Source organism: Panulirus ornatus, chromosome 37, assembly GCF_036320965.1.
Source record: "Panulirus ornatus isolate Po-2019 chromosome 37, ASM3632096v1, whole genome shotgun sequence".
NCBI lineage: Eukaryota > Metazoa > Arthropoda > Malacostraca > Decapoda > Palinuridae > Panulirus > Panulirus ornatus.
The window spans coordinates 31,553,525-31,568,601 of record NC_092260.1 but is presented as its reverse complement, the minus strand read 5'-3'; the positions used below and the strand labels follow the sequence as shown (position 1 = coordinate 31,568,601).

Sequence of the window (15,077 nt, the reverse complement as noted above, 5' to 3'; positions counted from 1 at the left end):
CATTCACAGGGAACCAATCACTTTCCTCTCTTCCTACTCATACACATGCCTTACATCCTTGATAAAAACTTTTCACTGCTTCTGCCAACTTACCTCCCACACCATATACTCTTAATACCTTCCACAAAACATCTCTATCAACTCGACCATATGCCTTCTCCAGATCCATAAATGCTACATACAAATCCATCTGTTTTTCTAAATATTTCTCACATACATTCTTCAAAGCAAACACCTGATCCACATATCCTCTACCACTTCTGAAATCACACTGCTCTTCCCCACTCTGAAGCTCTGTACATGCCTTCACCCTCTCAATCAATACCCTCCCATATAATTTCCCAGGAATACTCAACAAACTTATACCTCTGTAATTTGAACACTCACCTATATCCCCTTTGCCTTTGTACAATGGTAGACATGCATTCTGCTAATCCAGTTGCCCTTGTCAACTCAGCTAACTTAAAAAAAAAAATACATGATCTTGTTTGATTATGGACACTGAAATCCATACAGTTTTCTAACATAAAGGCAATCAATATTTTTGTTGTTTTAGTCAAGTTTCTCTACCCCATCTACAGTCTTCTTCTTAGGGTATGAACCACCAGTTTTGAGCAAGATTTCATCCTGCATGAAAAATTCTATGTACACATTTATTGAATGTACTTTTTACCTTTAGCACACATGTAACATGGGTTGGGGCTTTATCAGCCTCATCCACAACCAAAACACGCCCAGTCTTTACAGCAACGACAAGAGGGGAATCTTCATGCTGGATCCGTCCATTTTGTACCACTGGTTGGATTGTTAGGCTTTGTACTGTTGTATCTCTGAAAAAGAGGCAAAAATGAAGGACAGAGATATATGAAAGGGCGAGCACAACAAAGGGATTCACAAGATGACAAAAAAGGTAATTTATATCTTTACAGAATAGATTTTCCAATGAAATGGAGTACATGGTCTTTCTAAATACTACAGGCACACTACAATCATTAGTTGAGTGGAAAACATTCTGCAACATACTGACATACATATCTAAGATATACTGTGAATATTAAATGGAATGAGAGGGAAAAAGTGGCAGGCCTTGTTAGGTTTTATTCAATAAACCTTGAAAACTCATTTCAGTAAGTCACTCACCACAGGGAAATTTCCAGAAGCTTATAAGTCTGCCATTGTAAGAATGATATTCAAGAAAAGGTAATAAGGTTTTGACCAAAAACTACTGCTCAGTTGGCTTAAACTTTTTTCCCTTATGTTAGATCAGACAGCATGGGCAACTGAGTACCCCAATCAAGACCATTCCATCAATGCTGTATAAATACAACTTACTTCTTGCCATGGGAGTCCCTTTTGCCTTTATGAGGCTCCTACAGCACTTGGGAAGCTAGCCAAGTCCACTGGTCAGGACTGCAGGTCATAAAACGTGGTGTGTGTGTGTGTGTGCATCTATACATAGGGAGTAGAGAACAATTGAGAAGTAGGTCCTCTGTGCCTTCTTTATGGGAGCTGCATCATGGGTATGAAGAGTTTTGGGATTTGCTGAAATGGTGTTTGAAGTGTTGTAGTGATGGGTAATATCCAAAACACACATGGGGAAAGTGTGATTTGTGTTTGTCTGGGAAGTGTGGTTTCTGATGTGTTGAAGTGTAAGACTGAATTGTGAGGTTGGATTTTGAGCTTTATGGGTTTTTCAGTGTGTATGTGTTTTGTCTGCTGTATTTGTTAAGGACAGGGGGATCTGTGAGTAGAACTTACTGAAGTGTGCAGCAGGGGTAAGCTTTTTATTTTTACTTGGGGGTTGGTGGTTTGTTACAGAGGGGTTTGGATGGGAAGAGTTCTATGCTGTTGCATATAACTGAGTGCCAAGCATGTTGAAGTGGGCCTCTACAAGGAGGATCTTTATTTCACTGTGTTGGTATTGAGTGCTTGTGGCTTTACCTATGAAACTCTTACACTCTGCAACACAGATCTCTAGAAAGCATTTCTTTCTCCAATTCCTTTTCAGTTTCTTAATACATGACCTACCATTACCTCAAGGCAAACCTCAACAAGAAAGACTTTCATATGCAGACACCACAATAACATCATAACAACCTGACACCACAGTACTAACAATGAACATGCTGCGCTACTTTACACAACTGGACCAAGAAAAGAATGTCTGTATCGCAAAAGTCTTCAATAACTTTTTACCTGAGAGAGACATGAATCCAGCCAACATAAAACATATTACAGTTTTTACATGGGATTCTATAAACACAGCCCGCAGAATTTTTTTTTGAGTTTTTGACGAAGATATTCTTTGTAGTGTTGTTACTATTGAAAGCTACATTTACATTAAAAAGGAGTTACGCAACCTAGAAAGTAATATAAATTATCACTAAAGGGGAGAACTAAAAGGTTTTTGTTATCAAGGGGGAGGTTTGGGTTTATTTCTATAAAATTATTGCCAACTTAGGGATTTATCAGTGAAAGATGTAGCATATTTCAACTTGGATCCAACAGGATATATCTTCTCAAACTCCTCAACAATAAGTTCCAGACTGCATATACATAATACCTTAGGAAAATCGACAGGGATGATGATAGTTTATCTCTCTCATGTTGAACCGAGTAATAATGAATATATGAAAAACCATTGGTGGCTTTTCTATATATGCTAAACTTAAAAATTATTATATCCCAATGGATCATGCAATCTAAAAATGGTAACATACAATTATTTTCCACTTCCCCAGTAAATCTGATACGTACTAACTTGTTAAGTAAGGAAGAAATGTTTGTAACTTTTCATTTGTTGGCCAAACACAAATATCATTAATATATCTAAACCAAATTGCCTTAAAGGGAAAGATATCCCTTAGTAATTTTGCTTCAAAGAATTCCATGTAAAGATTACTTAATAGTGGTGAAAAAAGGTTACAACCTACTGAACACCACCACCATTAAACCATCTCACTTCAGATGCTACCAACAAGACCATGAACATAAGCCCTATAAAAAGTACACAGAACTTCTGACTGCCTTTTCAAACACAGTTGGCCTAAATGCAGTGAAGCTCCATCTTGCAGATAAACTGCTAGCAAACTAAACTGGTGAGCTCTCTCATGTTTTATACGGCAGCATTTTGAACATTTATACAAAATTTTTCAGTTAGTGCTTAACGGAACCTAAATGTGAAAGATGAATGCATCCACCAAATCTTGCTATTAGCTACTTGCTGTTTTCTTGTAGCATCTGAGGTTGTATGTTTTAAATTCTCAGTGCTTTAGTACAATTTGTTACATTTACTGATAACTGTCATACAAAAAAGATGTGAAGGTTTGATATTTGCTACATCTCAGCAGGAAAATATAAAAGCACTTCTGAATGTAAAGGCAAGTCTGATGTGCATTTTTAAAGTGGTGGCTCAACTTTGGGGAGAGGATTATAATAGAGGGCCGAGAATTTTTCGAGAAATATGTCCAAAATTTCACCCTGCAGCTAAGAACAGAGGGCAACTTACATTTGAGTAAATTCACGAAAACTCCTGGCACTATCCACCGAACTTTTTTCCTGGCATTTATGGGTTACTAGATTAAAGTCAGATCCAGAAAGTGAATATGTTTTACAAATATATCAGTACTTCTGTCACTTGCTTTTATGTCCATTGTATGACTGTAGTAACAAGGATACATTCACAGGGGCTAATTTTGATCATTATCATTTGAAAGTTAATAAAATTATGAGAAATTTTCTACAAAACCAACCATGCCTGCTCTTCTCTGAATACTTAACTCATGAATAACAAATGTATAAAGTATATCACTCTATTTTTTGTATCAAACGAGGTTTCTACGATAAAAAGACACTTTATTTTCTATGCTCAGTAGTGCAATCATAGAGCAATCAAAGGCGATGGGAAACTGATTTTAAAAAGGAGGAACAAGAAGAAGCTTGGTATCATATATGAAAATAAATTTAAACTTATTAGTGCTGGAGACAAAAACAAAGAAACAAAATGGACTGACTAGGCTACAGGAAGGAGAAATGTAAACTTATTAGTACAATGTAATACTATGCTATTGAAATGGAAAATGTAAACTTATTAGTAAAATATAAAACTTATTTGGTTGAAAACAAAAGTACAGAAAGAACCAATGATTAATCAAATAGATAAAGTAATAATGACAGGTAGTACTAATATAACTTTTATTTCTCGGTGTATGGATATATGGATGGTTTCCTATGAACCAGCCAAAGAGAGGAAGTGGGTATTCTGTCATATTCCCATATCATCATCTGATTCTCATTTCAACAGTTTATAACAACATACCTGTGAAGTTGAATATATTCACGAGGACGAGACAAGAGGTGAAGGAATCTATCAGCTAATTTATTTTTTCCTACACCCTGGTTTCCAACAAGTAGGAGGTGGTCATCAAGTAGCCAGTCTTGTAGCATATTCTCCAAGACAGCAATATGCTGTTGAAAAATTAGAATGTTCAATCATATATATTTACTTCAAACTAATGAAAACAAAGTAATCTTACTGTGAGAATGATCTTTTAACATTAATCCTGCAAAAACTCAATTTAGGTAAGTGCATCATATTGTATGGCATTACTCTGAAACTTACCATCCCTCTAATTCTTCCTGTATTATCTCATTACATTAAATTACTGTGATGTTAGCTTCCTAAGCCCATACTAAATTTTCAAGTCACTAAACTATGTCAATATCTATATCTTTGACGCTTGCTCCCAATGGGAATTCCCTCAAGGGGGTGACCAAGGAAAAAGTCTCCATAAATGATGAACTCCAGTGCCACTGCTTACTCTTTAGTGCCTTATCTTTAACAAGTCACTGACAGAATGGCAACTCTAGCACAAAGTTTTTAGAGGCTCCTTTCGATTGTTCCTACCAACTACTACCAAATGTTCTTGCCTAATGTTCCAAGCTACTACTTCTACCTAATGCTCCCACCTAATGCTTCTACCTACTACTTCTACCTAATGTTTCTAACCAATATTTCTGTCTAATGTTTCTACCAGCTACTTCTATCCACTGCTCCTACCATTTTGTTAATACCGTATATGAAAAATAATTCGTTTCCTGAAAAATGATAACTCTCTCTCCTACAAAGAATCTCTCACTTACAATATAAGCCCAATGAGTAATGGAGAAAGAACTTGCTCAGGTTATTTTTTTGAGAATTAATGTAATGTACCCAAAGGTACCACTAAAATCAGATGCCACAATACGGTGGCAACCATACCATTTTGTTGTACATGACAGGTTGCCCCATCTACCACATTTTTTTTAATGTATTAAAATCTTCCATGCTATTTCTTTGTCTACATTTTTCATTTTCAAATTACAGTATAATTCATATTGTTCATGACCAGTAATCTATATAATATGTTGTACTAAAAGCATGTTGTATGGACCTGGAACTGATGGCATTTCCTACATATTCTGCTTTACTGAGGGTGAAACCAAACCAAATTATATATAGTTGGGACATTAGTTAAACCAATTACGAGGCTTACTTCTAACCAAGATGTAACCCAGTATGTTCTCTTCATCCTCTCAGTCTCCTTCCAGATAATTTTTTCACTCTCTCTTTAGCATCAATCCATCAGTTATGGCTCCAAAAGAGAATTTTATTGTTTATAAAGCAAGTTTTAGTGTCACCACATGAAAACATTTTACAGTAAGATTGACTCACAACCCTACCCTACAAGTAGAGGAGGCAAAGAAAAAGAATAACCTAAAGTCCCATGCCTAAGCTAGTACACTGGTGATTAAAAAAAAAAAGGAATAAAGTTAGAGAGTGTCTGCTTCAAGGAAGCCATCTCTGAGATACCTCATGGACACCATTCCTTTTTGTAACCTCACTTAAGGCTTTGTCTTCAGTACACAGAGCTTAACTTTTTCTCTCTAAAGTGACTAAGATGACACAAACAAAACACATCCCAACCAAAGGCCTGTGTGGGAGGACAGAAAAATATAAGAAAGAAGATGGAAATTAATCAGGGCTCTGCAAGTGTATGTAGACTTGTTTCAGGAAGAGAGAAAAACAAAAGGAGGAAGAGAATTCCACAGTTTAGCTGTTTGAGGAAAGGATGTACCACAGTTGTTAATCCTAGAATGGCTGGCTGGTCTCCAAAGAGATACTGTAAAGCAGCAGCCAGATGCATGCCCTGGGTCCAAGCCTTGGTAACAGGAACACTTGCATGTAGCTCAAAAAAAGCAGAGGCCAAAATAATACCTATAGAATAGAGGAAAGGCAGCAACATTATGGTGCAAAAAAGGAATGGTTGAAGATATGTGATGCCTGGAGAACTAATGTGATGGAAGACTAAAAAAAAAACAAAAGATGAAAAACCACATAAGATTATCAATTACCCATTTGTACTGTATAAGGAAAGAGTTGTATACTTGAGGGGTCCATCTCTTGAAAATGTTCTCCTTTCAAACTACTTTTTAAACTTCTGTGTGTTGTCTACATCAACTAAGTCTTTATTCATTTTATTTCAATCATTGGCCACTCATATCATAAAAGTATTTCTTCACTTATTTTTCTTATAAGTTTCTTATTTAATTTCGTGCTGTCCTCTGGTTGTTCTATCCCTACACCTATTGAAGAACTGTTCACTGTCTACATCAGTTTATATTAAAAACACATCACCACTCACTCTTCTCTCTTCCAAGGTAGGAAAATTTAAGGTCTATAGCCTTTCCCAGCAATTCACAAGTCTTAACTATGGTACTATATTTGTTCCTCTCTTCCGGACCTTCTCTATAAGCTCTTTGTGTTCAAACATGAGAAGCATATTCTAGTTTTGAACTTATGTAGGGTGTGAAGTGCTTGCAGAATATATCCTTATCCATTAAAGCATTTCTTATACTTTCAAGCAACAGTTGGTGTCCTTCAGCATTCTTTTCAGGTGGGACTCTGGTAACATGTCAGAGACAATGTTGACTCCCAAGTCTCTCTTGCAGCTTATTTCCTACTAAATGATATGCATGTCGAAGCCTTGTTCACCTTGACCCATCATCCATGTAATTACCTATATATACTATATGGGTCCCTATCTCTAGAACACTCTCCTAGCACACAACTTTAATTCATGCAAACTGTCTGTATTAACTTTGCCCTCTGTCAATTTCCCAATCTACAGTACCATATAAGTTGAGGTCTGTGTAGTTTCTATGATTATTTCTCTTCTTTATTTTCTGCCTCACCTCTGCTCATTTAATATCCTCTGTCTATCAATATATCTATCTATATCTCCGATGCCTGCTCCTTTCGGGAATTCCCTCAAGGGGGTGGTCACAGCAGTAGTCTCCATAACTAGTGAACTCCAGCACTGTTTCTTAGCCTTTATTGCCTCACCTTTAACAGGCCACTGGGAGAGGGCAAGTCTAGTATAGTGTTTGCAGATGCTCCTACCTAATGTTCCTACTGAATACTTCTACCTAATGTTTCTACCTAATGCTCCTTACTAATTGTCCCCACCTACTACTTCTATCTATTGCTCCTACCATTATGCCAAAAGGCAGAGCTAGTATATAGCACTCACCACACAAAAATCTAGAGTCATGAAGAATGAGCTGTGTGAGTTTAGTGTTGTCAAGAGTTATGTGTGACAAGGAGAGATTCTGTTTGTAGACAGAATGCCAGTAGTCCATGTGTGGTTGAGGCAGAGAGAAAAGACCTGGGTCAGAGCAGTGCAACTTGACAACCAATGAAGTGCTGGCTCACCACTCAGCTATCACTAACCCTCCCAATACCCTGGCAGGCAGTATTGGTAGCATACCTTCCTGGTCGTTGGCTGCCTACCAAGTACTGCCAACTTAATGTCCTCTTTTAGTACATATTCAAATTTGAGCATTACATGATCACTTCTTCCAACTGGTGTATCAACTATAATGTTCTCAATATCCAAGCAAGCATAAGTGAAGGTCTGGTAATGATGGTGTATCAATTCCTCTTACCCTATTATGTCCCATGACATGCTGGTGCAGGAAATTTTCCAGTATACACTCAAAAAACTTGTGTCACTATGACTCCCTATCGCCATGAGAATCCAAAGTCCCCCACTCTATCTCTTTGTAACTGAAATCCCCAATCATCATTATCTTACCATATCTAAGAAGTGAGAGTTCCACTGTTTCATATACCATCATGATTGTTCCTTCATTATTATCATTGTGTATTTGTTCCAGTTTGCTGCAATTCTTTGGATGATTATATACTAATAAAACCACAATACTCATCTTTCCTACATTTGCCATTCTCATCATGTACTGTTTGAATGGTCTATCCTACCCTAATTCTTGAAACTTCAAGTTCTCTTTTATAAAGAGGGTTAATCTCCCCCTTCCTTTACCTTTCCTTTCCATTCTTGTTATCATGCACCCCTCTGGGCAGAACAGTTGAGAGCTTATGTCTTTGGGAAGCCTTTAGTACCTCACCCTTAACAAGCCACCGCAGAGGTCAACTCTAACACAGTGCTTCCAGAGGTTCCTAACTACTGTTTAGTGTATACTAATTACTTCTACCTGTGTCTATCCAATATTCTTGTACTGAAAGGAAAGAATTTGCAAGCTTTTATGAATTTAAAATTAATCTATTCTCAATACACCATCCATTTAAATGATATATACATACACATACATTATGACAGTTCTAAAACACTGTCACATGACAGGTTGTTCATTCAGTTAATTATGCTGCTCTCCTTGTTCACTGCTCATCCATGATCATCTGCCCAGAGCTCAGCATCACATTCCGTAACATTACTTGTTCTACGGGCATGAAAGTGACAAGTCTTAAAAGTAATATAATGGACATTTTTTGAAGAATTTCACATTCTAATAGCCTCCCAAATGAAATGTAGCTGCTGCTTGCTTCCAAAGAGCATTAGAATTCAAGTATGAAATGGATGATGTCTGCATATATAATGCATACGAAAGAAAGCAGAAGTAAGAAAGGAAAGAAAAAGTACAAGTACAAGGGAGAAGATGATAGATGAATAAGAAACATTTGTGTCTAAAGGACATACGGTTCTCAGGAAAGTGGGGCAAAGTATTCAGTGACAGAGACATGGATAATGTTAAAGAAATTTAAATAAAATTCTTTTTTCTATAAACATATATTGAACAATACAGACATTCTACTCATTTTCAAAAGAATAACTTGTACTTTCTTCAAATGAACATTCATTATTATCTGATATACAGTACCACTAATAAAGCTATACTGTAATCTCTACATTATATGATTATATGACAACAAGTTAAATCTACCTAACCTGATATTCCATGATCTAGCAACACCCACTGGTATGTCAAAAAGTAATTGGATATTCCCATGAACAAGCAAAATACCAATAAACCAGCACAGTATGCAAGAGAGGTATCTTTGACATGGATCAGTGTCACAGCAAAATTAGTTGATCTTGGTCAATCAAAGAAAGATATATCTATCTATCTATCTATCTATCTCTGATACCCTTTCCCTCTAAGAATTCCCATCAAGGGATATATATATACAGTATAATAATTAAACCTTTCATGTCAATGCTGATGTAAGTTTTCATAATAAATGTGGTAAAAAATTGAAAACTTTGAGGATACCTTCTGGGTGGTTATTTTTTGTTTTACTTTGTTGCTGTCTCCTGCGTTAGCGAGGTAGCGCAAGGAAACAGACGAAAGAATGGCCCCACCCACCCACATACACCAGTACATACATACATGTCCACACACGCAAAGAGCCTTAAAAGACCCCAGTGGAAATACATGGGAAAGACAGAAAACACAGGGGCCTTAGCCTCATGTCTATATCACCTGTTTTGAACTTAAATCTATCTGTTCCTGTACTAAGTGGATGAGTAAAAACAGAACAGTGAATTGGCTCCCCCTACAACCTCCACTCCCTCTGGTAATAACAAAACAACATCCTGTAGTGAAAAGAAAAACTGGAATTGGAAGAAAAACTATGCATTGGTGAAGCATGCCTGCATTGCACTTAAAACAGAATAAAAGGGAAGTCCTACTATAAAATTATAATACACTATCTCAGGTTTTGCTGTACTTCAATATATTCTTCAGGACTGGAATTAGAAAAGGAATTAAAGTGTATATCTTTTCACTGTGTTCATTATTCAATAGATCCCTGGAATGATGAAAAATTTGCCTCTTTTCCCTGTGTTCATTATTCAATAGATCCCTGGAATGATGAAAAATTTGCCTATCAGTTTTTAAAGGTATTTGGTCTTTGCATTTACAATGTTTGAGGATAAGTTATTCCAGTGTTCAAATAATCAATTTGTAAAGAAATCTTTTTCCCAAGTCAGTGTCACATTTTTTGCTTTAGGTCTTATTCCATTTGTCCTAGTGCCTGCATTCTCTTGTATAGCAAACAGACCTTTGTGATTAATGTTGAATTTTTCAAATTTTGAAAAGTAATCTTCTTTGCCCCTCTTCATATGTCAGGTTTCTAAAAAACGGAATCACTTTTGTTGTGCATCATTGTACTTATTCCAATTTTTCCTCTTCTTTCTTGTGGTTTGGTGATCAGAATTGGATTGCACATGCAAGCTGTGGTCTTACTAGTGCATTAAACAGTTAGAATTGTTTTTGGTGTTTTTTAATTGATGTTCCTAACTATGAAACTTAGCATCTGGTTTCCATTTAACTTGCTGCTGGACACTGTTTAGTGTACTTAAGAGTGTTACGAATAACAATTCAAAGAGCCTTCTCTTCATTTGCTTGAGTCAGCAAACTTCCAAATATTTGATAGTCATGTTTCATATTCTAATTTCTAAAGTGCATAACTTGACATATGTCAATATAGAATTTCATCACCATTTGTCAAACTATTCTGCTAGTTTGAATTTGTTCACAGTCCTGCTCTATCACTTAGTTTTGCATCATCAGCAAATTTGGGGATCTTATATTATAAAAAGAATAGGGCCTTATGATAAACTAATCATCATGTTTGGCTAGTGTAACACTTCACCATCTAAAATTACAGGTTGCTTTCTGTCGGTAAGCCAGTCACCAATCCACTTCTCCATATGATTTAACATACTTGCAGTATCTTGTGTGATGCTTTATTTGATGTTTTTTGAAAGTCAAGGTGTATTACATCAGAAAGTACTTTTAACTCCCAGGAGCCATTTATGAAATTGAAAAATTCTAACAAGTTTGATACACCTGATCTTTTGTGTGGAAGCCATGCTGATTGTCTAATACTATTTTTTGATCTTCTAGAAAGGTCATAATTCTTTATTATTATCTTCTCCAGCATTTTACTAAAACTGGGTCATTCAAAGTACATTTCTTATCTCCTCTTTTACAAATGAGTATGGGGATGATATTTACCAGTTTCCAGTCTTTAGGTACCTTACCTTCTGTTATGGATTTGTTTTATACTTCTAGAAAAGTCACAATTCTGTATTATTATTTTCTCCAGCACTTTACTAAAACTGGATCATTCAAAGTACATTTCTTATTTCCTCTTTTACAAATGAGAATGGGGATGATATTTACCAGTTTCCAGTCTTTAGGTACCTTACCTTCTGTTATGGATTTGTTTTATACTTTCATTATAGGAAATATCAAGAGCCATCTGATCTTCAAAAATCTAGGGACAAGGTTAACAAGCCAAAAAAATTCAAGAGGCCACAGGCAGAGGGCAAATCTAGTGCAGTGTTTGTAGAGGCTCCTACCTAATGTTCCTACTGACTACTTCTACCTAATGCTCCTGCCTAATGTTCCTACTTATTACTTCTACCCACATTTCTACCTAATGCTCCTGCTTGAATGTTCTTGCCAAATATTGTCCTTATAATAAGTAAACATACTTCAAGGGTTGAACTATGAGAGGGACTTTTGAATGATCACAGAGCCTAGCTTGTTACCAAAACTTCATACAGTTTGCTAACAATCATAAAAACTGCCTCTAAATATGCTAGAAAACATAAGAAATGCCTCTAAATATAAGGACAGAGAGATGTTGGAATATGCCTCCAAGATATTGTGGTATATACAGGATAAATAAGGTAAATATGAATACGTAAGTATGTACCATTAGATTCTGGACTGGATACTGTGCATGTTCGGCTTTCCTGCCATATTTAAACTTGCACAGTTTAGCAATTTTTATCCAGTTATTGCCATTCTGCTCAGAAACAGCCCTGAAGTATGATATCAAATAGACCAGCAAGTGGCCATGTTCATGGTGCTGCAGCCAAGCACAAATATTATTAACTCTTTATCCAGGAGAATGAAGAGTTACATGATATTTGGTTGGCAACCAATGACCAGGGAGGTACATTACCAGTACTACTCACCTGGTATTAGGAGGGTTAGTGATGGCTGTGTAGTAAGCCAGCACTTCAGTGGTTGTCAAGTTGCACTCCTTTGACCCAGGCAGTTGTCTTTCCTTTCTGCCTCACCCACATGTGGCTTAGTGGCATTCTGTCCACAAACATACAACCTCTCCTTTCATACATAACACTTGACAACATTTAATTCACACAGCTCATTCTTCATAACCCTTGATTTTCCTGAGGTGAGCCCTAGGCACTAACCCCACCTTTTGGCAAAATGTTAGGAGCAATATATAGAAGTAGGTAGGAACATTTGGGCTGGAGCAATGGGTAGAAACATTAGGAAGAGGTAGTAGGTAGGAACATTAGGCAGGAACACTAGGCAGGAACCTCTGCAAACACTGTGTTAGAGTTGATCTGTCAGTGGCCTGTCAAGAGAAAGGCACTAAAGGTTAATGAAATGGCATTGGTGTTCACTAGTTATGGAGACTATTTGCCATGGCCACCCCCTGAGGGAGTTCCAGGTGGGAACAGGCATCAGAGATATATATAGATAGATAGATAGGAAGAGTTTCTGAAGAAGATGGGCAAGGAAGTATTGGCAAGGCATTTGTGTGATATGTACAAGCATTGTACTTGTTATTTCTTTCATGTTTTTCTGTTACCTTAATCATATGCAAAATAACTCTTTCTGTGTAGCTTGTATGGCACCGCCCTTAAACTAATCCAGTAGAGCTCTGGTGTCAAGTTTGTTGGACTAAGGAGGTTCACACAGCATCATTAATAAAATACTCCTTAAATATATGTTTAAACAATAATATCAAGCAACACCAAAATTAAGATACTGCAAAGACTAAAACTTGAGATACTGCAAGGACTCTAAAACTTAAGATGCTGCACTGACTATCTGCATAATGTTCCAACTAGTTCTGATACTGATATACCTCCACCTTTTCTTATTAGATTTATACTTTAAAGTTACATGAAATGAGGACACTTACTTGATGTATATCAAAAAAGAGAGTGTCAGGAACTTTAGTATTGGTGTCTGGTACAAAGACCTTAGCACAGGTATTGCCAATCCTAAGCACACCATCATTAACTTCACAAATAAGATTCTTCTTTTCAAAGTTGTCAGGTTTTGTAATCCCTTCATTTTCCAAGGTAGCATCTAATGCTTGCTTAGCCAATGGAGGAAGAAATCTGAAACGTATGAAAAATATTTATTTTTTTGATTGTTTACTGAAAATAAATGAATCATATTTCTACACCTAATAATTACACAATGGAACATCTGTTCATACACATTAGTGATCAGCCTTAACAAGCTCAAAATACAGTCTAAATCATCGTCTACCCCAAGCTAGCCCCACAACTTGTCACACTTGCCCTATGGTGCAATGCTGGCTACCTTTATCTCTTCCAGAGTTAAATATTACTCTGGTGTTTGCCCCCAAGAACTGGCTGCATGTGTGCCCCAACAATTTGCTAGACCAAGTAACATTAGCAAGCTACCATTTCATACAATGACTGTGGCAGTTGGCAATTCAAGGGAGGGCCATTTTGATAACTGTTTCTTTCTTTCCAACTCAAAACTTTAGTACTCTGTCCCTGCTCCTGTCTTCCCTAATAATCATGAGCTAGTATTTTTTTAAGGATGAGTTTTTCACTTCCTCCAAAATCTGCATATTATTATCCTCATCTATTCTTTCTCCTTTTCAGTAGCTCCTTTATATTTCATGTGGACTTTTGCCTGTGACTGGGGCCTCCAACTTAAAAAAAAAAATGGAAAGCACATTGTTCAGTCATTAACACCAAAAATTACTCAAATCTTTTCCCCTCTCCAGTATAGGATTTACGATGCAATTTGCTCAATCAAAATCTGGAGTTTGACGTTAAACTTTTAAGTGATTACATAATTTCACTACCAGCAAAAGGGTACTTTCTGTATTACCAACCAAGTTAATTACTAAGGTCTTTTTCTCTTCAGAATAATGAGACATTGTGTGGATACAGTCTACATAATGCTCAATTGTTGTTTCTCTCCTGTACTTTATACAGAGGTTAGGATATGGCAAGCTGCCTTAAAATGAGTTTTCTTAACTGCAATCAGGAAACTCATGTAAAAAGTCAGTATTTAATACTTGCTGTTAATTTCATATGCAAAGTGTTAAGATTTATCTGCTGACTGGTAAAAGTTGAAAATATGCACAGTATAGTTAGCAAGGTATTGGAAAGTATTAAGAATATATGGTGTGGGTGGCAAGTTGTTAGAAGCAGTGAAAAGTTTTTATCGAGGATGTAAGGCATGTGTACGTGTAGGAAGAGAGGAAACTGATTGATTCTCAGTGAATGTAGGTTTGTGGCAGGGGTGTGTGATGTCTCCATGGTTGTTTAATTTGTTTATGGATGGGGTTGTTAGGGAGGTGAATGCAAGAGTTTTGGAAAGAGGGGCAAGAATGAAGTCTGTTGTGGATGAGAGAGCTTGGGAAGTGAGTCAGTTGTTGTTCGCTGATGATACAGCACTGGTGGCTGATTCATGTGAGAAACTGCAGAAGCTGGTGACTGAGTTTGGCAAAGTGTGTGAAAGAAGAAAGTTAAGAGTAAATGTGAATAAGAGCAAGGTTATTAGGTACAGTAAGGTTGAGGGTCAAGTCAATTGGGAGGTAAGTTTGAACGGAGAAAAACTGGAGGAAGTAAAGTGTTTTAGATATCCGGGAGTGGATCTGGCAGCGGAAGGAACCATGG

The 15,077-nt window shown here is 36.7% G+C and overlaps 1 protein-coding gene across 11 annotated transcripts in view; it reads right to left on the bottom strand.

Moving 5' to 3' along the window:
- Positions 1-15,077, bottom strand: part of c12.2 (von Willebrand factor A domain-containing protein c12.2) — a 336,226-nt gene that overhangs the window by 45,058 nt on the left and 276,091 nt on the right. For all 11 annotated transcript variants that reach the window (XM_071684244.1, XM_071684254.1, XM_071684252.1 and 8 more), the window contains 3 exons: positions 13,331-13,532; positions 4,319-4,467; positions 674-830 (listed from right to left, as the gene is read on the bottom strand). In XM_071684244.1, coding sequence (XP_071540345.1) covers positions 674-830; positions 4,319-4,467; positions 13,331-13,532 — 508 coding nt within the window. The remainder of the gene's footprint in view (positions 1-673; positions 831-4,318; positions 4,468-13,330; positions 13,533-15,077) is intronic.